Source organism: Xiphophorus couchianus, chromosome 7, assembly GCF_001444195.1.
Source record: "Xiphophorus couchianus chromosome 7, X_couchianus-1.0, whole genome shotgun sequence".
In the NCBI taxonomy this organism is placed as follows: Eukaryota; Metazoa; Chordata; class Actinopteri; order Cyprinodontiformes; family Poeciliidae; genus Xiphophorus; species Xiphophorus couchianus.
Window position 1 is genome coordinate 25816935 of NC_040234.1, and position 24971 is coordinate 25841905.

General features: G+C 39.8%; 2 protein-coding genes across 2 annotated transcripts; one reads left to right on the forward strand and one right to left on the reverse strand.

Moving 5' to 3' along the window:
• Positions 1–739: 739 nt before the first annotated feature.
• LOC114148156 (von Willebrand factor C domain-containing protein 2-like) lies at positions 740–7783 on the forward strand. Its single transcript, XM_028023190.1, has 3 exons — positions 740–1224; positions 1702–1831; positions 5674–7783. Exons 1-3 carry the CDS (start codon positions 859–861, stop codon positions 5901–5903), a joined length of 726 nt encoding a protein of 241 aa, XP_027878991.1. The 5' UTR covers positions 740–858; the 3' UTR covers positions 5904–7783.
• A 431-nt stretch (positions 7784–8214) lies between these two features.
• Positions 8215–11776, reverse strand: rpl23 (ribosomal protein L23). The gene is made up of 5 exons (XM_028023191.1): positions 11633–11776; positions 10837–10920; positions 9823–9951; positions 8739–8852; positions 8215–8335 (listed from the first exon to the last, which is right to left on the reverse strand). Exons 1-5 carry the CDS (start codon positions 11643–11645, stop codon positions 8253–8255), a joined length of 423 nt encoding a protein of 140 aa, XP_027878992.1. The 5' UTR covers positions 11646–11776; the 3' UTR covers positions 8215–8252.
• Between the last annotated feature and the right edge of the window lie 13195 nt (positions 11777–24971).

A 24971-nucleotide genomic window follows, 5' to 3' on the forward strand; every position in this document is an offset into this window, starting at 1 on the left:
TGCAAAACACTCAACTTTAGAGAGGAAATAAAATTTTATGGGATGAATATAAAAATAAGAAATGTTCTTATTGAAAGAGGGGATTGTGGTGGAAAATTTTATCTGGTAATGTATTCAACATCATCATGAACTTTCTTTATAAAACACATTAACACCAATAACAGCTGAAACTAGGCGCTCAACATCAGTAAAATTAATAAAGGCATAAAAGTAAAGTGACAAAGCTAAGCACACAATAAATCAGATTAATAAAGTCATAACTGCGATCTTCCTAAAATAATGCCCCGAGTCCTAAAGTGATTTTTTTATTTGCCTGTCATCTTTTGGCAAAACGTTTTCCACCACATAGCTTGTTGCCAACTAAAATCAGAAAGTATGACGTTAGCATTTATGCTAAATGAATGTAATAATTATTGAAAAGTAAATAAAAGTGAGAAAAAAAGTGAAAATTAGTGTCATTAGTAGCATAGTCTGAGTTTGCAAAGGGTCCCCCGACTAGAACCTTGTGCCGTTTGGGGCCCCTGGTTTTATTGTTAATGAAGTGGCAGATTGTTTCCAAAGTTCATTCTCTTTTGAGAACCAATAAAAACATAAAGACAGAAATCCATTAAGAGTTTAGTCAGATCAATATTTTAGATCCATAAACAACCTGACACTTTTGAAGCCTCTGGGTGAACCAGCGGGATGCAGGGCGGCAGTGACGCCCACGCGCGTCACTGCCGCCCTGTCGGTGTGAGGATGCGCTGAGTGTGAGGATGCGCTGAGTGTGAGGATGCGCTGAGTGTGAGGATGCGCTGAGTGTGAGGATGCGCTCACTGGAGCGCAGCAGAAGCAGCCGCTCACTTCAACCTGGCCACCATGGTGAAGCGCGCGCTCCCCGGCCTCTCCGTTGCGCTCGCGGCGCTGCTGCTGATTCCTGGGCGCGCGGCGGACGAGTACTCCACCAAGACAGAGCCGGACTACGAGTTTGGGGACTACCGGGGCAAGTGGTGCATTGACGACCATGGCTTCGTGTACAGCATCGGAGAGGTTTACTACCCGAGCCCCACGGCGTGCCCCTGCACCTGCACCGTGGACGGCCCCGTGTGCGTCCGACCCAGGTGTCCCCGCATCCACCCGCAGTGCACGCGGATCAGGTATAAGGCGTGCTGCCCTGTGTGTGAGGCCATGGCCAGAGTCTGCGTCTACGGAGGCAAAACCTACAGACTGCTGGAGGAGTTCAGGGTGAGACAGAATCAGACTTCTCCATCCCTCCTCTCTGTCCGGTCCCGTCCCGTCCCGTCCCGTCCCGTCCTGCTCCTCTACTCCCCGTGCTGGTTCACCTCATGAGGCTGACCCTCCGACTGATATTTAGACCTTTGCTGAGGTAGATAAGATCAGTGGATAAGATCAGCTTCACATGTAAGCATCGGTCGATCACCAATCTCCCAACATTAAGGAAATCGATGCCGATTTATCGGTGCAGCCCGAGCCAAATACCGTCTGCATGTCTGTTTCAAAGTGTTAATTTGAAACAGAAAAAAAAAGTGAATCAAGTTCACACTATTGTTTCCAAACTCTTCTCCACTTTGTGACAATGCTTGATCTTTTCGAACTTCAAAGCATGACTTTGTTTTATATTTTATAATTGTTTTTGACATTTTCCGTTGGGAATAATTTGGGAATGAAGTGGACATGGACGCGGCGTCTCGTGTCTTCCAGGTGTCGAGGTGTGAGTGGTGTCGCTGCGAGGCCAACAGAGAGGTGTACTGCAGCATCTCCGACTGCCCGGCCCCTCACTGCGTGAACCCCACCTATGAGCCCAACCACTGCTGTCCCATCTGTAAGACTGGTAAGACTGGTCCGGCGCCAGTCATGTCACTGTCAAACTTTACTGCCTTTGGCGATTTGAAATTAGTTAGACATGCTACCACAAAATAAAAAAAAAATCTGTCTAATAAGAATAAATGCATTGAGTTACTGTACAGTAATGTTTTGGTTTAGCTAAGAGTAACTCTTAACAAGAGCCAAAGTTGGAGGTTTTAATCAGAATCATTAAGTCAGGGCCCCATCTGATTATTAGGAAATAATAACCAAACAGCTCTCAGTATCTGAGGTGTGTTATTATGGAACAATAGATGAAAGAGTGAATAAACAACAAGCCCTGCGCACACACACATATATAACAAAGATAAACAACTTTCCTCATCAAAAACATACCTGTAGTGTTGCCTTGCCTTGATTTTTTTTCATGTATGAGAAATAATTTGATCTCCATGGCAACCATTCCACCGTGCAAAATGCCTGGGTGGACCTAGCCCCGCCCTTGAGGTGAAGCTCCTCCTCTGAGCTGCAGCTTCCAAACTTCTGAGTCTCAGAGCAGTTCTCCCTCACTCAGCTCCGTCAGACTAGCCAGCAGCAATTAGCAAACACCTGGTGGAACCTGGCAGCAATGGCATCAGTGCTGCCATTGCTGCAAAACCCACTAACTACGACCATATCACCCTTCTCTCCATCTTCAGGGACTGTTCTGTCATATCCAGGCAGGTTTGAGAGGAGAGGAAGCAAAAACGCAGAATAAACTTCTTTTATTCTGAAAGAACTCAAAGCTCTCTGAAACTAATCTGACAAAACTTGGCACCAGCTTGCTTTGGGGCCCACTTTGGCCCCCAAACGGTTAAGAATCAAAACACAGTAAAAAACACAAGCAAACAAACATCCAAATGGTTTCATCATAAACTTTTAATCCCTGCCCAGACTCTACTTCTTACTTGTGAGTACCGGTGAAGCTCCAGAGGCTCCTGAATGTGGCTGAGCAAAGACACAGTTCCCAGTTCAGATAAATCCATTTATGTTATTAGAAGCAAACGTCACCTCAAGGCACTTTACAGGAAGAAAAGCAGCTGCTTCAGCCTGGTTAGAACACCACTGTGGAATACAGAGTGAGAGGAACTTTCTTGGCTGGATTTATTGTACAGGTCGCATCCTGTCCTGGTTCCACTCTGAAAGGTCACTGACTTCCTGACAGCAGACCTTTCTTTCACATGTATTAGTAAAAGCAGATGACAGGACTAGAATTCAGGGATTACAAGGACTGAACCTATACGTTGGCTTTAGTGTACATTTTAAGATGTGGGTCATTTAAACCCGTTTGGCTCTGCGTCAGTAGAAGGATTCCTAGAGGACTGACTGAAGTCGTGTAAAATTTGTGTTGGTTGCATCATTGTGCTGTGATATTATGTCTGATTTTATGTATGTTGGTGTCAGATAATTCACCAGGCCACCTTCTTCACTCACAACCAGTCATATTGTTATGGCTGAGCATTTCACTTACTTGTTTGTACAGCACATTTCAGCAACAAGGCAGTTCAAAGTGCTTCACATCATAAAAACACAAAAACACAAAGTCATCAACAATTAAGAAAACCAGTCAACATTTCATTTTGTCAAGTGCCATCAATTCACATCAAAATATTAGTTAATGTTTCATTTATGATGGCTCAAAAACAAGTCTCACCAGGTGAGTTTGTGTCTAGAAAACCAGAGAAGGTTTATCTAGCAGCAGCAGATCTGTAATGTGTTGTGGTGCTAAACCGTTCAGTGATTTATAAACTAACAGTAAGTTAAAGTCTGTTCTCTTCCCCATCACTTAAGACCAAACCTCAAGTCAGTTGAGGCCATTACTGCAGCTGTTTGTGTGTGTGTATGTGTGTGTGTGTGTGTTCACCCTGCAGCGCCGCTTACATCACCTCAGCCTCCCTGCAGCTTACAGAAGCGTCCCTGTTATGTCACACACACGTCCTCTCAGCCTTTAAGACCCTCTTAAATATTAGTGGAATTAGTGTGGAGAGCTGCAGAAAAATCTAATCATTGTGCACTGCTGCATTTCTTTTTCTTTTTTAAAAAAATAAAAAACACAAGTTGCAAAGCAATGGTCTGACCTCAACTGGAACCTGGGCAGGCTCTGGGTGTTGTTTCCGGGGTCATGCTGCTTTGGCAGCGAGAGTAAATTTGTGCCATCCAGTTACGTCTTTACAGGCAGCGGAACAGATGGTTTGGTTTGTTGCGTCATTGTTTTTTTTTAATTTTATTTTGCCATCGCTCCAATTTCCCTCACGTCAGCTGCGTCTTGGTGGGATCTGGCCTCAGACTGACTGAGCTTCCTGTCCCCCCCGCCTCCCGCTGCTGCTAATTGTTTCAAATGTCGCTGCCACATGAAGGAACCGCCTGGGACTGAGAGATGAAAATGATCAAATGTTTTTTTGTGTCATTGAAGTGTTTGCTCCCTTCCAATGAGTCACACTTAGATGCTTCAGTTCATCAAACACATTTTAATATCAAAGATAGCAAGAGTGAAGACAGAAAGTCGTTTTTAAAATATCATTTCATTTGTTAAAAGTAAAAAATAAGCTGACCCTATATTAAGATGTGCTGCCCTCTTTTTAAAGAATTTGATCTCATTAGTGGACAGATGAGTTCAGTTTCATCAGCCAGGTGTGATTACTACCAGGTGTGCAGAATCAAGAAATCACTTAAACAGAACCTGTCTGACAACATGAAGTAGGCTCATTTCTTTCCAAGAAGAGGTCACTCAGAGAGTACATCAACAGGTCATCCAAGATGCCATATAAAGACAGAGTTCATGATTCAACAATAAGAGAGGCTGGGCAAAATGGCTTCCAGACCTGAAAGTACACAAAGAGCCACATTTACCTAAATACAGAGATATTTGGGGACATATTCTGTGGACGGCTGAGACAAAAGTGGAACTTTTTGGAAGGAGCGAGGGAGGAACTAGCATAGAAGTAACACAGTATTTCAGAAAGAGAACATCAAGACAAGGGAAGTTTGCTTCTACAGCACATTTCAGGAGAAAAATTTATTCAATGTGCTTTACATGAGGAAAACACAACAAACAAGCATTTTGCATTCATCAAAATTATCATGATAAAATATTGAGATAAAGGCTAAAATTCATCATTCGTGATCCAGGTATTAATCAAAGGCAGTGGCTCTGGTCCAAAAACAACGTCTGTCTGGCCATAAAACCTGACGGATTGGAGTCATCAGGATTTATGGACCTCAGAAAAAGCTCGGTATCATCAGCATAAAAGTGAAAATTATTCCCATGGTGTCTGGTGATTTTTCCAATTGGAAGCATACTGCAAAAAGAACTGGTCCAAGCACAGAGCCCTGCGGTTCTCCACAAGTAAATCTGGAGAGGGAAGATTTATCGTTTACATGGACAAACTGGGACTTGTCAGACGGACAGGATTTAAACCAGTCTGGAGTTGCTCCTTTGATATCTACATACATGTTCAAGATGTTCTAAGAGAGTATTGTGTTGGACTGGATCAAAACCAGCTCTGAGACCAAAACCAGAACAGATAGTCCATTATCTGAAGCCAAGAGAATATCATTAGTAGCTTTCAGCAGTTCTGTTTCAGCATTATGATTAGATCTGAAACCAGACTGAAACTCTTCAAACTAGAAGATTAGATTCAGGTCTGCTACCTTCAGAGTATGTGGTTTACTTCTTTACTTTTATTCCTTAATAAGTGAAACCATGTTTTGTATTTGCTATTCTTTTCCAAAAGTAAAATTTTAACTGATTAACTAACATTTATGTGTAGCCGAATGAATGCCTGTGGGGAAGCACTGGGTGAAGCCCTGCACCGTCTCTTCTGCTTTTAGGTCCCAACTGTTTTGCCGGGAGCAGGGTGATCCCGGCAGGGGAACGTGTGAACATCGATGAGGAGACGGTGTGCTACTGCACCTACAGGGACGGAACGTGGCACACCCACCCTCAGGCCACCTGCGAGCAGCGCTCCCTGCCCAGCTCCACACTCCGTACCCGCACCGACGCCCCCATGGATGAGGACGTGGCGGGGAGACTGTTCCCTAGACTGGATCTGATACCCTAAAGCAAACTGACTGAAGCAGAGTTACTGGTCAGTTACAAACAACCCCCAGTTCTCAGTCAGTGGGACTCAGAGCAGTGAATGTTTGGGAATCATGACTCCAGCCCCTGGTTCCTGATGCTCACCAGCATTCAGCATTATTTAAGTTAAGTTTAGGTTCACTGATAAATACTGACATACATCCTAACGATGAAATTAGATCAAATTAAAGTTACTAACAGCAACATTACATGGAGGAAATGGTCAAAAGTGTCGGAAACGTAGCGACTGGTGAGATCTGGTGGAAGCCCAGATGTTGCCCACATCTGTTGTTTGTGACACACAGATTCTGTTTAGTTTTTGTCAAAGTCCGAATAATTCCTGTTACAGACTGAAGAAACCTCATCACACCAGAACCAGAACCAGAACTGTTCTGATGTTCTCACTGAGACTACCTGACCTTTCTGTCTGGAGTTCTAACTGTGACACTAATCAACTGGAATTACAGTAATGACATGTGAATATTGTACTAACAAATATATACATTTACAAAAACATATTTGATTATATTACCATATTTTAACGTATTTAATGTTCACCTGCAGCAACACATCCTGACTCCATTCTGTCTCACCTGTCAGACTGAGTGGAGCTACACTGATCTGGTTAAGATAAACTTATTTTGTTAACATATTCTGATATGATTATGATAAATTGATCTGGTTATGATTAACTGATCTGAATTGATGCTACTGTGCAGTTCAGCCGATGTGATGAGTCACATTTTCAGTTTTTTACATTTATTGCAGAAAACAAGAGAAAATTTAAATTCTTCTAAAAATTGTGACTTGGACCTTGTTACGGTCCGACCAGTAAGGCACAAGGACAAAGGCGTATATAAAAAAATATTTTCTATTTATTTTCCCAAAAATTCTTCACAAAAAGACTTCCAACATCAAATCTCAAAAATATAACAAAATGGGCCCAAAATAAATCAACTAAGGCAGACCTAACTCAGGATAACAAACCAAAAACTGACCTCACACAATGAGCACACAGGGATTTATACACAAAGACTGGCCTACACAAACGAGGAGGGGTGGAGAAAAGACAAAGACAAACAATTAATATACATAAATAACTAATTCAAACCAAGACATTTTGACTACAACAAAACAACCTAACACCAAAAATGTTTTTGCAGTTATACTGTTAGTATAGAGAGAGGCAGATTCTTTAACATCAAGTCCTGCTTCCAGCAGCCTGATGGTTTGTTCCACTTCCTGGTTTAGAATAGAATAGAATAGAATAGAATAGAAGTACTTTATTCATCCCAGCAGGGAAATTACTTCGCAGTTACAGCATAGAGACAAGACACAATAACAACTACCACTGAGTAGTAGTTGTAGATAAAATAAAAATAATGGTTTGTCTTTCAACCAGTCGTCTCCCCCAGCCAGTCCTTCAAACTCAGCAAAAAAAAGTAGTTAATGATTCAAATAAACAAAAGGTGTTTACTAAATGTGTGCACCCAAAATAGTAAACAACCTAATGCAATAAACACCACAAAAAGAGTGAAATTATAACTGTATTGTGTGAAAACATTTAAATAAATACTAACACTGGGAGAAAGATCCAGGAACCTCCACAGACCTTATGTATTTAATAGACATTTGTAGATAATGTGAATATGTTTGTGGTTTTACTGAATTCTGATGAACAAATAGAAGTTGTTTCTGTAGAGCTGTATGTGTCACATACAGATGTTTCCTGTTCTGAACCTGCCACAGACCAAATCTTTTCATAAATATCTGTGTTGATTTATCCGTCATTTTTTGTGTCCTCTATGACTATCTAGTTTTTGGACGCCCATTTTCCTTGTTTAATAAATCTCTTTAATTTTATTATGGTTCTTAATTTTGAACAATTCCCTCCCCCACTCAAGATTTTCATCTGGTCACTTTTTTAAACTTTCTGAAGGCGCCCCCTACTGTTTGGATGATCTTCACAACTCCTCTAGAATCGCTTGTCCAAACCAGAACCTTATTTTCTAAACCAACCAATCATTTATCCAGGTCTTTTATAGATCAGCAGCCTGAAAGGTGCCTGGCAAACTGGTTTTCTATCTGAATCCAAACCTTGTTATTAAACATATACCCAACTACATTTTTAGATTTATGCTCACATTTCAGTGCACCATCTAGTTGCAGCTCCATTTAAAACTCCATCATTTAAAACTTGGACACACACAGAACCCATCACTGAGCTCAGTTGTAGATGAACAATTTTATCCCGTCCGTTCTGGTATGAACGCCAAACAAGCAGGACAAGCAGCTTGGTGAACAGTTTTTATTGAAAACAAACAGGTTCTCTTCAGGCGATGCTGCCAGCATTGGAGGCGATCCTGGGCCACAGGTCAGCACACTCTTTGGCCACTGGTCCTGTGATGGCTGAACCTGAACATGGATACAAATAAAAATCTGTCACTATTGGCTAAACATCAAGCTGGTTACCAAGCAAGGCACAATTCAAAGGTTTTACATTAAAACTGATAAGGAAGCCAGACAATGATGTGAGATATGAATAATATGAATACTGTCTCATCTCTGATTGAGATAAGTCAGTCACTGGGTCACTGCCTTCTCACCCAAAGAGATGAACTCAGTCTGCCCTTCTACGACAACTCACCCAGCCACTGAGCAGACAACGCAAGTGCTTTTTGAAGGGAGTGTTGGTTTAACAACTGCACCTAAACTAACCACGACATGTTGATGCCCTGGGACTGAACAGACCCAACCATGAGTGTGTTGGTGTTCCCTGGTTTCATCCCCTGGTTCTAACACGGATCTCTAAACCCACCTTTCATTTCTCCTTTGTTGTTGACGATGACACCAGCATTGTCTTCAAAGTACAAGAACACACCGTCTTTTCGCCGATACGACTTCCGTTGCCGTATCACCACCGCAGGATGCACTGAAAGAACATTAGAAAACCTTTAGCTCGTGGAATGCATTACATCTATAATTTAACTCATTAAAAAATGGAGTAAAAATAAAAAACATTGAATATTTTACCATGAACACCTGATTTATGTTCCTGTTAATGCAGGACGATACGGCTGACAATGTATCACAATATAAGGGGTTCATATCAGATGATAGATAATTATTGATTAGTTTTTTGTTTTAAATATCTGACATGCTGCTAACTGCTAACACAACCTTTCTTGTTTTAACTCAGAATGATAAGATTATTTTCCTGGCTCTCCCTCAGACTAGCTGTTAACACAATGCTCTGGAGGGTCAAAGGTCAACACTTTTACACCATAATTCTTTTCCTATAAATTTCTGAGATGATCACTTCTGAAGTGTTAAACTTAAAAGTTACTTGAACCCTAAAATCAGCATGCAAGTCTGTCAATAAATAAATACATAATCATATGATCAACTAATGTGACCTCTATCATTTCTACTTGGACAAATATTGTTAAATAGAAGCTCTCCTTTAAAATTGTTGAAAAGCCGCCATTTTGAAAAAACATTTGGCAGCCACTGTGAAGCAGTGAGTGTACACAACTTTTGCCTGTTATGTACAAAATATTGTACACAATATTAAGCTGAATGATTAATACTTTCTGAAGTGCAATTTTGGTTACAGAAACTTCATTATGCATTTTAATTACGGTTTTGTTTATGTATTTCAAATATCTTTCAATTCTAGTGTTGAATGTTCTTTAGACAATAAAGTTTTATTTTTATTTATTTTTTGACATTTTAGAGGTTGTATTATGTTTGTTAAATGACAGTATTACCATTTATTGCTGTAATTCCTGGGACAATCCATCATTCTGCATAATTTATTATGACGGCCCGTATTGTGAGGATTAACTGACGACACAGAAGCATCAGTATGAGTGGAGGTGCTGCAGGCTGGTCAGACTCACCCTTCTTCCTGAGCTCAGGTTTGCCTTTTTTCACTGTGGCCATGACCATGTCACCCACTCCTGCAGCCGGCAGACGGTTCAGACGCCCCTTGATGCCCTTTACAGAGATTATGTACAAGTTCTTGGCACCTGTGGGACAGATGGGGCCCCATCAGTGAAAACAAGCGTCATGGGAAACATGAAGACATTAAAGACTGAGCAGCTTGTCTCATCCCTGATTGAGATCAGTCAGCCACAGTGAAGCTGCCGTCTCACCCACAGTGATGACTTACTGTCTCCTTCTACGACAACTCACCCAGCCACTGGGCAGACAGAGCAAGTGCTTTTGGAAGGAACATTAGAAACAAAACCTACCACCATTTTGTTTCATGTGGAACAATGGCTCTCCAAGTACAGCTCTGCCTGAACTTGATTAATAGTTTAAGAGAAAGAGACATGGGGGCTGAGTACTTAAGACCAAAGTGTACGATTTAAGATCCAATATGGGTAAAAATAGAAATGTATATCATTGTTTTAGATTTAGACTGCTAAATTTAGATTATTTACGTTTTAAAGACCCCCTCTCTGATGACGTCATCTTTCACTGCACTCTGGAGGTCCATCATTAAGAGACGCAACGTCACTTCAGACAAGAAGTCCTTGAGGCATTCTTAAACCAGGTGAGTAGTTTCATTTTATTAGTATGTCATCTGGTATTTATTAAAAACAGCAAAAGCAAGAATTTTTAATTATTGAGAACCTTCCCCAGATTTTGTGGCTTTAAATGCAACAAAGCATGAATGGGAGCACATATCTTAAAAGTTACTATGATACACAGAGATCCAACTGTAGGATCCAGTTGCTTTTTTCTGAGTGGAAACCAAAAAAATAGTGTGAAAAACTGAATCTTAACCATATTAATGGCAGATTATTGTTCTCACAAGATGCTTCATTCAGTCATTATTCATGGAAACAACATAACTGCCCGCTCTCATCATCTGCTGTTTAAACATATGTATAACTTCGGCCACATACCTGTGTTGTCAGCACAGTTGATGACCGCTCCCACTGGGAGACCCAGTGAGATACGGAACTTTGCACCAGATGAACCACCACGTCCTGAAATAGAGAAAACATCATGATCTTCTGCCTGGAGCCTGTCCTGAAAATTACTTACTTTAAACTGCAAAAAATATAAGTAACAAGTTGGACTGTCACCATGTTTGCAGATCAGCTGTAATAAGCAACTTGAAAACCCGGCTTAGTGCCAACCATCACTGAAGTGACCATGTGAAGTTGTCTGCTAGTCTGTCTGCTCAGCCAGTTCTAATACAATCATTCATTAAAGTTAACAAAGCCATGTGTTGTCTGACCCGTGTATCTATTAAATGAGTGCTATAGAAACTTATGAATTAATTACAGTAGTTCTCCAACAACACTCACGTTGCTAGCTGCCGCTAGCTTTAGCTACATTCAGTAAACATATTGTGAAGCACAGCAGCATTATTTAAAACCCAGGTTAGATAGAAATGAAGCAAGCGGTGGTTTACTGTGTTCTCAGTTGATCTCGAAGAGAACGAGCGAAGTATACAAGTTCAAAACGGAATGTTTTAGCCGCCATGCTACATGGCCCTGACAGACAAATATGGCGGCAGTCACCAGAAAGGCGAGATGCTACAAGACTTTAATCGTTAACTACTTTGAGAAATCTACAACGAGCAGCAGAAATACATAATAGAGAATACTTATTCACACTTCAGTAATATTACATTCTCCACAGTATGATAAAAAACAGTGGATGGAGGTGGATTTTACAGGCAGTCTATCATACCTCTCTTGGACATTGCTGCGAAAGGGAAAGAGGAAGGCGAAGAAAGGAATTATGGGATATAAAGTTGAACACAAATCCATCCGGGTCATCAGTCTGTGAGATGTTCAGGTGCTGTTGGAAAAATGTAAACCACTTTACCATTCAATTCGATTGCTTTAAGATAGGGCTTTTTAACCGAGTTTAAAAAAAATAAAAATCCAGACTATAATTTATAAATACATAAACAAGTAATAATGATATCCATAAAGCAAAACTCATGCTATTTACTATTTTAAACTCTATTGAACAGCTTCTGTGTAGTTTATATGTTTCCTCAAACCTTTACCCAGATATGCTTTGGTTAGTGAAGAGTACACAGTTTACTATGATTTGTAGTCAAATCTTAACATTGTAGAGGCGCTCTTTCTAAAAGTGCAAAAATATTTAATAAACAACAACTCTATGGAAAGAAATGAAATAAAAAATCAGGTAGTAGTTAGTTTGATACAAATGTGAGAATTTTGTTCCACGAGTAACAGAAACTATTGTGAACCAGCAACACAACAGATACATCAAAGCTTAAAAAAATAATTTGGAGCCTGGCCTAATGGATCAAACTGCCAAATGTCACTGATACTGATGCTAAAACCCTGCTGCTGCATTCTCCAGTAATAACTTAGTCATCATCAGTTCACAGCACGAACTTAGAACTTCTTGCCATCCTATATCCTCTCTGAGTGTACAACACTAATATGTGTTGTTCACATTTTTTTTATTTATTTTTTAAAGAAAAATAACATAAAATGACACATATGATCTGTAATTTTGAACCTGCCCATTTTTTGACTTCAAACTCAGAAATGTCCAAGTTCTTTTCTAAAACATTTCTGAGATTAATCTCAAAATTACTGAGTTTTTTTGGCAGAAATGTACCCTTTTTTTTTTTATCTTGATCTGCAATGGCCCTAATACGCCGTCGTAGACATTAAAAAGTGCGGAACAATAGACCCCACCGATAAGTTATGCAAAGAGCATCAAGAAACAATTAGTCATTTATTCTGGAGTTGTCACATCACAAGAATATTTAGGAAAGAATGTAATAACTTTATAATTATGTGATTTTTCTTTCTAGCTTTTATACACATTAAACCTTTGTCCAGTAGGGGGCAGCAAACAACTTTAGCACTGAGCTCTTTTCAAACTTCGAGATGAAGTTACAACCTGACTGGCTTTTTGTATCTGTGCTGAAATGATTTGGTTTTAATGGTATGTAAAACACAAAATATAACATATTTACTAATTTTATTGAGAAATGTGATGCAGGTGACGTCACTAATTTAAACCACTCAGACCTTTCAGGTGAAGGGAGTCACCATGTCACAACTAAACATTTAATTAAACGGACCAGCTGTAAACCTAACAAGACATTTACGTTTCCATTTCTTCATGGACCAAACCTGAATCCAAAAGAGAATCTGGGAAAAGAAAATGATGTTCACAGACGTTCTCCACACAACTTGAGTTTCAACAACTTTGCATCCAAATAACACGATATTTGCCGCATGTCTTCCCCTCTTTTTTTCCCCCTTTCCTGTCAGCCTACTTTCATATACACTAGAGCCCACAAAAGAACCCCTGGAGGGGTTAAAAAAAAATACACAGTGTTGTATAGATATCTGTTTTTTTGGGGTTTTTTTTTACCCCTCCAGGGGGTCTTTTGTGGGCTCTAGTGTCCCTTATATGACAGTAGGCTGACAGGAAACTGGGAAGAAGACATTCGGCAAATGTCGTCGGGTCCGGGAGTCGCGACAGCCGCGTCGAGACCTCAAGGCCTCCAAATATGGCCACCACGGCACGCCCAGATAGCTGTTTTTAATACCCCATTGATTCCTTTCTTTAACTGTGATAGCACACAGTGTATTTACAGAATTGTACCAGACTTTGGGTTAATGTTGGACAAACCAGAAGAGCTCTAAAGCCTGTACATTGAGCATAAGACTGATTTAAGGGCAGAGGTAAAATAACATCTTTTGAATTTAGAATCCAGATCAGATCTAGTCGGGGTAACAAAGGATCTTTGGTCACCTTGGTGTTTGTAAAGCTTTCTTTACATACACTGGAATTTATAATATTGTGGCAAAAATAAATACTAATGTAAAGGAAGCAAGTTACATCGTACAGAGGAGTTTGTTTTTGTGTGGAAAAAATTTTACAAAATAAAAAAAAAACGATTATGGAACAAATGTTTCACTGCCTTTGTGAGGACATCACTCCTTCATACAACAGCGTTTTCAGCACCAGAGGTGTTCTACCCTTTTTTCAAGGATGAGTAGATTTAATAATGTGAAGCGCCCAAGGCCCAATGATAAAACCTGACATTATTTTAAAGCACAACAGTTACATAAAAACGACAATGCTCTGTGGAAGAAAATTAATAAAATATTTTAAGACTGCAGCTGTGGGAGATATAAATTCTGACATCATGTTCCTCGTCTGGCCTTCGGACACGTCTGCTGGTGTGGATCATCAGCCGGTACGGACAATTACATCATGTCAGGAACCTGCGAGCTTTATGGCCCATTCACCTTCTGTGAGGAGACATTAGTGCTGTTGACGATTCCTCATATTTCTGATTTATGACTACTGGAGGCAAAGGAAAGCTCAAAATAGCTTTTATTTTCACTGCTGCTTTGCACTTTTCTGTGAGGCAAACATATCTCAGAGTCTGTCGATTGTTGGCTATATTTGTGAGACATCTGTGAGATTCAATCCGTCTTGTCCCCTTTAAGAGGAAGTTTCACAATGTTGTGAATTTTTTTAATGACTTTGAAGTTAGAGTTAACACTATTTACTGAGCGGGTTCAGGTAATAAGCAGAACTACTATGGTAAAATCATTGATGAGACAAATGTACAAAAGTAACTGATATCTTACAAATTAGTCATTTTTTCCTCTTACATCACACTGACTAAAACCAGTAGGACAGAGCACATCACCCAGACTAGACTAGACTTTAAAAATAATATTGTTAGTTGATAAATCATTTTTATTTAAACTGGTTGTCTCATTGCAACCCAGAACCAGATCCAGAACCAAACAAGAAGGAGCAGTATTCAGTTTTATGCACCACAAATATGCTAAGATGCTGAAACAGAGCCAGAGGGCCCAGTGCATTTAAAATGTGTACATTTAAAATTAAAATGTACACATTTTAAAATTAAAATGTACACATTTTAAATGCACACAAATTAAATACAAATATGTATTTTCCAGGCACATAGTGAAATTTTATAGCACAATCAAGAACCTATGTTACCTTCAGTTGCTACAAAAATTTGGTACATATAAAATATGACTTAAAAGTAATTTGACTTTTTAATTTAACGCCTTTAACTACAGAGGTCTCTGTCTCTTTAAGAAACTCATTCTCTTTCTGAATCTCCGCCTTCAGGAAGTCATCACAACAAGGCCCCTCTATTAACTGTTTAACAACGTTTTTACCAGCATTGCTCTGAATAGCTGCTATAATGAGCTCAGCAGATGTGCAGCTGCACAAGGTATTTGCTAATTGCTGCTGGCTAGTCTGAAGGAGTTGAGTAGAGAAGTCGCAGGGGAGGGCTGCTCCATGATCCTCCAGCTCAAAAGCTTGGAAACTGCATGGTATGTTTTTGATGAGGGAATAAAATCGTAACATGATGTAAAATTAATTTTACAGATCACTGCCCCTTTAACAGTAAATCAGAGCGTTGCTGGCGCCTCTGCTAATGATGCATAATGAACTGGAATGCTTGAATTGGGACAAAATTGACTATCTTCAACTTATGAAACTGCCTTGATATGGCAGTTTTTAGCCAACTAGACCAAAACAAATTGGAAGAGAAAGAAAAAAATTCTCAAAATCCTGAGAATATGTTGAATTTTGTTCTGTTGGTGTAGTCCAAACATAAAGATCTGGAGAATCTACAATGTGTTTGACCTAGATCTTTTCCAGCAGGGTGTGTTATTGTTATTTTTGTCTTTCATTGACATTGGAGCAACGTGATTTGGCTACAAATACGACTCACAAGGCTTCCCTTATCAAATATTTATCCTCATTTTGCTTTCAGAGCTGTAAATGTGTTGAGTATGCAAGTTAATAATGTGCAGCTTCTGGATGCATGTGTGAGAGAATCTACCTGCCTGTCCATTTATCTGTGCAGCTCTTTATCTGGGCTGAATTTTGTCAGATTGAAGTGGCCCTGAGCCTCAGTGCTGTGCAGCCTGCTGTCTGCTTTGGTTTTGGTGTCTTTCACAAAGGTAGCCATGGGAAACCCGTACAGGATTGGAGTGTTCTTCTTTGTTTTGTTCAGCTGCTCCTTCTACCTCAGTCTATCACACAATCTATACCTACTATATCTCTACCTTTAATTATGGAGTCTCCAACAGCACTGTTGTCCCTTCAGCCATGAACGACTGAACTACAGGGAACAAATAGGCTGGAATAAAAACTGTTACTCCCAGAATGCACTGCATTAACTCACTGTTGGTTCCAGGAGGACAAAGAGGTGGAAAGAAAACTCTGAGTATTCAACCCCATGACAAGGACTTAAAGCTGCAGTATGTAACTTGCAAACTAACTTACATATTTATTAAAACTATAACCATGATGTGACAGTGCAGCAATAAACTTCAGCTCCTCTGGCTTCTCATCAGTACTAACTGCAGAAATACACTACTAGGTCAAAAGCAACCAATCAGATGCAAGAGGAGGGTTTTAGCGCTGTCAATCAGATTGTGTACGCACCACTCACACTCTCCCCCTTGCACTCTGCTAAATGAATGCTAAGGCTAGCTAGCATGGCCACTGATGATGGCGGATAAACAGTTTTCCTGTAATGGCAAGTTATTTCTCCAACATTAGCACAATGAGCAGCATGTACACAAGCATGATTTACAGAGCATAGAGCCTCTTCCTGGTTCTGATTTGTTAATGCAGTCATTTCTGGGACAATTTATCATCCAGCAAAGTGAGTTAGCATGACAGGCCTAGAAGCTGCTGCTCTGTTTGTGGCTGTCACTGCGTGATTAGGTCCCTCCCCTCTTTCTGCCTGGGAAGGACTAATTTCTAAAAAAGGGAGGTAATGTTTCTTTAAAGAAGCGCTGGATCCAAAGTACAATTGCAGTCTACTATTTGTGCAATTGGAAGCTGCATACTGGCTGAAGAAACACGCCTTGGGCTTTGATTTATTTAAAATTCCACAGAAGGAATCTGTGAATTATATGTTCCCCAGAAAGACATGTTGTCTGTGACATTGTCTACGTTCGCTCCAGTCCCAGAGATGAGAGGCAACAAACTGCAGCTCTAGACGCTTGCCCCGATGCTAATCAAGCTGCAGCCATCTTTGTTCTCTCTAGCTGCTAGCTGAGGTGCTAGCTGCACTGCTAAAGCTCACTTTATTGGACAGGCAGAGACAGCAATACAGGACAGTAAGAGACAATTTTATATGCACATTTTGTGCCAAGAAAAAAAACAAAAAAAACATTATTCATGAGAGAGCCCAGTTTAATCAAACAACAGAGCAAGCTAATAAGACTGTTGACTCATTTGTCACCTCACTTTATACTTTGGATGAAAACCGCAGTTACGGTCCACTGCACGATGAGTTAATGAGATATCGCCTTGAGGGACTGAGGGACACCAACTTAGCAGAGAGACTTCAAATGTACAAGGATTTGACTCTGGAGGAAGCGGTTAGTCAAGTCATAAGTTATTAAAGACAACAAACGGAGATCAGAGGGAAAAAAACAACCATAGACAACAACAAAAAACACCCAAAAAACCAAAAACAAAAAGGAGTTTAAGAAGCTAAAGACATAATTAGATAAATAAAGTCATAAATGATTACCGTTCTAATTGTCTGTTCTGACTATAAACACACCCTGCTGACAGTTTCTACCCGATAGCAATTACAAAACTAAATCCAATCAAAAACAACCATTAATCATCATAAATGATGTATGTGAGAATGTGGCTGTTCTTATTTTTATTTTTTTGCCAGTTGTTTGTTGATTCTTGCGTTGTGTGTGAATTGTGAGACAGCTATTTTTTGTTTTTGGGCATGTGCACCGACTGATGGCACCCTTTGAATTTCGTTGTCCTTGTGACAATGACAAGAAAGATTTATCTTATCTTATCTTATCTTAAAACAAGTTTTTTAGTATTTTTTATCGAAGACAGTCCAAAACATTTTGTTTTAACATGTTAGTGATGCTTACATGACATTATGCTAATATGGTTTTAATATTTACATTACACTATTTCTATATTTATATTTATATTACACTATCTCTGCAACATCATTTGTGAAGTTGTAAATTATGTTGCAGTTGTGTGAATTATGCTATGTACTTGGTACTTGGAAAATGTATTTAATATTAATAAATGCAAGTTTGACAGACATATTCATATCAGAAATGGCTGAAGATTCAGAAATGTTTATATGTTGTCTGTTGATTCATTTCCAGCTACATACTGGAGTTTTCTGTCCCTTTATTTTTGTCAACCAATATAAAATAATCAGCCTTCCTCAGTCTGTGCCTCCTCCTCTCGTTGAACTGGGCCAATGGGGAACAGAAAGAGAATTCTGACCGATGATGTTGACTTTCTGCTCTGTTTTATAATTGTAGTCTGCCTGTAGTTTTAGCAATGCCAGATGTTAGAATAATTATCTAAGTTCATTTACTTGTGAGTTTATTTGAAAGGTTATGTTTTCATATTATTATTTGATGTTACTTGACTTCTTTTCTTCTATGAAATACTATTAACCATTTGTAGGATGTTTGCCTGAAGGCTAGAGACTTTGCACATTCCTGTGGTATCAGCTTCCATCTGTAACCGATTAGTTGTGGTCAGCCATGCCCTTTTAAGGGCATGCCCACAGAAGGTTCTAGGACACCCTGTAGAAAAAGGTCATTGGTCAAATTCTTTGTGTGACTATGTGAGAAGGCCCAACCTCCTTCCTTGTATTTTCTAATAAAGCCAAATGCAGAGAAAGATCTGGCAGAGTTGATCCCAGACAGTGTTTTACAGCGATTTGTCGCGTCTCGGATCTTCCCTCCTATTCTGCAGAAAAGACAATCACGACTGGTCTGAATCCTTGCTAGATAGGAATTAAATAAACCTATCACCAGATACAATACAAAACTTGGTCGTTAAGTGTACATATTCATACTGGACTGGACAATATTTTATTCTATAAGTTATTTCAAATTTTATTCTTTATTTTGGTGCTGCTGTGAGAGCAATCCACAGTATATTTTAGTGCAACTCATCTTCATTCGTTGAGTTTATTTATTTGGTCACTTGTGCTGAAGGTAACGATGCCTGATGGACTCAGTTCAACAATTCATTATGACTGAAGAAAGAATTTAAGCCTCTTAAACCTGAGGGGCGCCATGAAAACTTACAAGCTGTCTACTTCAAACTTTTTTCTCAGTGTTAAGATGGAAAAATTCTAATTATGGAAGGATAATAATTACTTACCTGCAAAGCTTTGCGGGTCAGAATGGCTGGGTCAGGTTTCTGTGCTGTAGCGATGTGTTAATCTTTGAGGAGCCACACTGGAGCCAGCGGTGAAGGTCGCGAGGCAGATAACGCAGGACTGAAGCACAAACATTCCCTGGACGCACACACACTCTTCTGAATCCCTCAACCAGTCCGTCTTAAATGATAAGGAACTTTATGACGATGTAATCTTCTTGACATGTGAGTATAATTTCTATAAAACGGAGTCTGGCAGGGAGGACATCGCCTCCTTCCAGCCTGGATCAGGTCCTTGTTTGACATTTACCACTTGTGTTGATGCAGCTAATAAATATCCAGAGAGGAATCAGTCGGCCAGCCTCTTCATCAGAAAACACATAAAGTTTTTAAAACTTTGACATCAACCATTAAAGAAACTTCAGGAATAAAATTAAATGTCTGGAATGTTAGACTTTTTGGAGTTGACTTTTCATCGGTATTTATAAATAGGTTTATGTTTTGACCTGATGTTCATGTAATGTGGATCGCTGCAGGTGTTACTGTGTAGATACATTATTGTGACCTCTTATTATCATTGGGTAACAATGAGAGAGTGTCCAGCATAACTGCAACAATGCAGTTATTGTATTTTTTTTTATTCATTAAGCATTCAGGCATTATGAATTAAAACGTAAACAAGTTCCTTTTATACTTCATTTTTAATGCCTCTGCCTTCTCACTGCCTTCGCTGTGGCAGCACAACAGTGTAAATGTCTGTGGCTTCATTGTTCTCGTCGACTTCACAACTCTGAAGGTGTGGAGACAAGTCCAGCCTGGCCGAGTCTGAGAGGAGAGAGTGCCACTTTAAGCAAGGAGTCACCATTATTCAGAGCAGCGCTGCACAGTTTAGTTGCTTCCCAGAAGGAGTGATAGTCAAATAAAATGTCCAGTTTCCATTTCGTGGTGAGGTGTTAATAGTGTTGACTAAAGCTCATTCACTCTGCAGCAGTACTAGTGCAAGCTGTCTCCTTTCTCTGACAGAGATCTGGCAGCAGCAGCGGGACCCAACGGTGCAACAAGGCAACATTCCAGAGGGGCTCCATGTGTGACCACTGGGTTGTTGTGTCATCCTCGAATTTTTTGTTTAAATGGAAGAAAATCATAACTTTTAAAAATGTTCCAACACAATTCAAACAGGCTTAAGAGTAAGTCACTGTGTGAAAAGGCCTGGTCTCTGAAGGATCTTTTCAACAAATCCTGGGTAGCATTAAGATGGCAGTAGGTCAGGAGCTCTCAGGAGATTTCTAGCATGCAGAAAATTGAAACAAAAAAGATCAACACGCAGTACAGTTGGAACTAGAAAAATAACTCAAATGAGTTTATGATCCTCCTTTCCATTGACTACAGGTTGCTGCTTGTCTTGTCTTGTGATAACCTTATAGGGCTTTAGAACTTAGCAACTGCTCTCTGAGTGACGCAGAATGTAGTGGAAGTTGTTTTGAAAATTGTGCCGACTCAGACTGAACTGGCTGATGTCAAATTCTTTTCAGATCTGCTCCAGACTGCTACAGCCATGGTTGGGTTCTGCAGGCGTCTGGTGGCTCTTTACGTCTCACTGAGGTCTTCACTCTCACTTCAACAGTCAGGAACATCAAACTAACTGACTGTGACTGTGTGAAGTGAGGACAGACCTCCGTCAAAGTACAGTGTAACCACATTACGTACATCTGCTGTAATGCAACTGTTAGGTGTTTTTAGTGGAAATATTTTAGGGTTAGGATAGAGTTTAAAAGTACATTTATGAGGAATTTACTGTTTACTAAATTCGTTCAGTTAAAAAAGATCAAAAGTTTTAAATTGGCTTTTCACTTTTCATGGTTTGATTATGCTACTTACATTTGATCAGTATTAAATAGTTAAAACTGATGTGAAATACTCTCCAAACACCCAAATATATAAGAAATACAGACATACTGCTATTTTGTCTTTATGACTGATGTTATCAAACTTCCTGTATATTAGCTGAACTGCCTTACTCTAGTAAATAACAAGCAGTGTATGGTTTGTATTGTTCTGTCACAAGTATACGTTTAGTTTTGTTGTGTATCCTCTGCAGTGACGTGCGGTGAGGCACTGGCTTAATCATAATCAGATTTACAAATATAGACCCCCTGCATGTTATTGTTTACATAAGGAAATTTCGCGCATGCGGACAACGTTGGAGGGCAAAAAGACTATTCTTTTACGTCATCCATAGCCGCGCTGCCGCCGTAGAATAATTCCGCTAACTCAATCAAACTTGGACATGTAGATATTATTCATTTCGTGCTGGGCTCCACAGCAAAGGGAAAAAACGGTTAAAGTACAACTCAAAACCACGTCTTTCTCGCTCTCCGTGTCAGCGCAGCGCAGACTCGTTGCCATAGCAACTGACAACAACGCCACACACACAAAAAAACCAAACATTCAAATATTTCCCACACAAAGAGCAGAACATTCAGTCTGTTGCAGTAGGTTATGGTTTTTGCGATTATTAATAAGTGATTGCTGTGGTAAGAGGAGAAAACTATAAATATATCGCTGTACTTGACTTTACTGCATGGCTAGCTCGCTGTTACTGTCTCTTACTCTGCAGTTGCAGAGTCACAATGTCTGGGATCATGAGCGCCCCCTGCCATGAGGCAAGAGAACTGCCTGCAGCTGCGCTTCCGAGGATTTGAAAGGGAAAATGCGAAAATCCAGCGATTTTTAAGAAAAATCAATCAGAATTTGTTAAGCTACATGAAAAATAGGTACTTTATACAAACCACAAGGTGAAAATAGCAATATAAATTATTTTATCATTATATATTATTTTCCTATGATGACAGGTGAGGCAGAGCCTGATCGCACTCTCTTATTCACAGTTCTTGCTTTCTCATCTCCACCTACATTCAGCAGCCCACTCCGATCCCTCAGGTCTTTCACACAGAGTCGATTCCATTTTCTGTCGGCTAACACTCCCACCACAACCCGTCACTGTCAGAAGGTAATCTTCACAACCTTCCATTCCTGTCCTTCAGTGACTTTTTGCATATTCTTAATTTCTTTCTTATTCTTTACGTTGCACCCCTCTGTACTTTCCGTGCCCCCACACCCCCACCACCTCATGTCCTTCTCTCCCGCTTCTGTTTTTGTCTGATAAGTATGCAGTGGCAGCACCATCTTATTCCACATGCTCACTCCCCCAAAACCACAGATGCACCCAGCACCCACTGCCTCCGTCTCTCTCTTGCCTGCAATGGTATCTTAGCAACCCAACTTTACAACCAATGGTAACATCAGTCTGGAATCTAATCTCAGCAGTCATGGATGTGCATTTAAATTGTTATAGTTTAATAGTGTAAGTAATACAGTCATCTTAAACAGCACTCCACCTAAAGTGCTATGCAAACGTATTTCCCACCTGACTGATTATTTTCCCTTTAATAAATGAAATGATTTGTAATCTGCTTTTTGTATGTATACTTTTAGAGCACTGTAGTTATCGCACCATCTTTGTGGTACTACAACTCATAAATAGCACCAACATCTCCATCTGATGTCTTAAAGCTTTAGGATTGTGGTCCAATAAACTGAAACTCAATCAGGCTAAACGAAGTAGTTTGTAAAATGGAATTAATCAGTAGAATTAGAACATTTCTCAGCTTTCCATAAAATCATATTTGTGGATTTTGAGAAAACGCCGTTGGTTGATTACTATAAATGGCCTCCGACTGAGACAAGAGGTAAGTCAGTGATTACTCCGTGGGTGAGTGAACATGCACCACTGCTGCACCGTCATGCTTGTAATGCACTTTAAGATCAAAGCATCTTGGGTCACTTGAAAAACAGCTTCTTTCCTGGATGATACCGATCACTGAGACAAAAATAAACACGCATGAAAATGATACCATAAAACAATGAACGCTTTGAATAGAGTTTTTAAGAAAGAGTGTAAACCTTATTTTTTAATTTGGAAAATCAAACTAAAGCAATTCTGAAGATCTGACTGAACGTGATTATGAGTTTTCTAACAAGACTTCATTAACTTGTTACCTCCCCCTCCACGCAGGAGGGGCTGCAGGATGCAGTTGAAGCATAAAGGTCCTCGGTTCAAATCCGGCGGTGTTTTTGCATGCAGTTCGCATGTTCTCCCTGTGCATGCCCAGGTCCTCTCTGGGAACTCCAGTAGATTTAGGATCTCACCCACTTTTCCCTGCTGTACTGTCAGCTGTATGAACCGGTTCTGCTGATGAGGTTTGTGCAGAAATCTTTTGGAGCCAAAAAGAATCTAATCGAGGTCACAATCAATATTTTTTTGTAAATTTCTTGTGAATGTTTGGAGCTGAAATTAAAATTCAATACTGTATGTTACACAGTCCTTGTGCCTCACACAAGATATGAAACATTAGGAACCCTTATTGAACCAGGTGATGGCCTGCTGGTAGATTGTATTTATTTTCATGCCATATTCCTTACAACTAATAATGAGTTGAATATGGAGCATTTGTTTGATAAATTGCTGGTTTTGAAACAGACATAAAGTAGATGGCTGTGATTATCCTAAAAATGCAGAAAGAAAGACCAAAACAACAAAGGTAAAAAAAAATGGCAAAGAGACAATCTGAATCCTTTAACACAAAATATCTTACAGTAACAAACTAAATATTCAAATGAGTTAGCAGGTAGAAACAGAACTTATTGATAATGTCGACTCGCAGAGTAACAGGAAACAAGAGAAAAGTGATATGAAACAGCTGATTGTAACCACAAGAAGGTGAGTCAACACTGTAAAAACATGCTGACTGTCTTTTATCATTACAATATGAAACAAGGACAAACAAGCTGGAAATGCGAAGAGAACTACTAAGAAACTGGTCAAAGGGTCATGATGACAGAACACCAAAAACTACATTGTTTAAAAATTAAGTAACAATAAAGCCAACTAAAAGAAATCAACAAAAAGAAGTGGCATCTTCATAAGAATTAACCTCTAAACTACAGGAATCCATAATTAACAAGTTCCTGAAGACAGGAAAGAAACAACCATGGGGAGCAAATCATCGAAAATCTGCTGAGAATGAGGAGAGGATGCTGGATCTGATCACTGCAGTAAACCGGTTTTATTCATTTTTAAATTAGCATTCACAGCTTCAAAATATTTCATCCTATAATAAATATCTCATAATAATGTTTGGATATACTCGAGAAATGGAAGAACAAGTATTTAACTAGCATTTATCCTAAAATGCCTGAATAAAAACCAACACAAATAATTGCTTTCAGAAGTCGTATGATCAGTAAACAGAGGCCAGCTGTGGGGAATGTTATCTGGTGCAGATCCAGCTGCTCTGCTTTTTGGCTCAGAGGTTTGTTAGACAACATTAGTGAACAAAGAGCATCATGGAGACGGAGGAACCCGGCAGCAGCTCAGGGAGGAAGCTGTGGAGACGTTTAGGGCAGAGTGAGATTCTACAACAAAATCCCAAACGTCTCTCAGAGTTCTGATCACCACATCATCTGACCAACTGTAGACTGGATCGGGGTCTCATAGATTAGAGGAGCAGCCAAGAGGTAACTCTGGAGGAGCTGGAGACATCCACAGCTCAGGCAGCTGACTGTAACTACTGCTACAGCACATCACAAATCTGCTGCCAAAGAAGTCAAGAAAACTGTTGAAACAGAATCTGCAAGAAAGTCACAATGTCACGTTCACTGGAAATGTGGAAGAAAGGGCTCTGCGCAGAGGAAAATTAAATTAAACTTTCCGGCTTACATGCAAAACAGTTAGTGTGGCGGAGAACTAACGCTGCACTTTAACATGAACACACCGTCCACA

Excerpts from the sequence above, each read along its gene's own strand:
- LOC114148156 (XM_028023190.1), top strand. The coding sequence starts at position 859 with ATGGTGAAGCGCGCGCTCCCCGGCCTCTCCGTTGCGCTCGCGGCGCTG. Across the intron at positions 1,225-1,701 it reads GACTGCTGGAGGAGTTCAGG|GTGTCGAGGTGTGAGTGGTG; the intron begins GTGAGACAGAAT and ends CGTGTCTTCCAG. Across the intron at positions 1,832-5,673 it reads CTGTCCCATCTGTAAGACTG|GTCCCAACTGTTTTGCCGGG; the intron begins GTAAGACTGGTC and ends TTCTGCTTTTAG.
- rpl23 (XM_028023191.1), bottom strand. Across the intron at positions 8,853-9,822 it reads ACCTGAGCTCAGGAAGAAGG|TGCATCCTGCGGTGGTGATA; the intron begins GTGAGTCTGACC and ends ATGTTCTTTCAG. Across the intron at positions 8,336-8,738 it reads CAACAAAGGAGAAATGAAAG|GTTCAGCCATCACAGGACCA; the intron begins GTGGGTTTAGAG and ends ATCCATGTTCAG.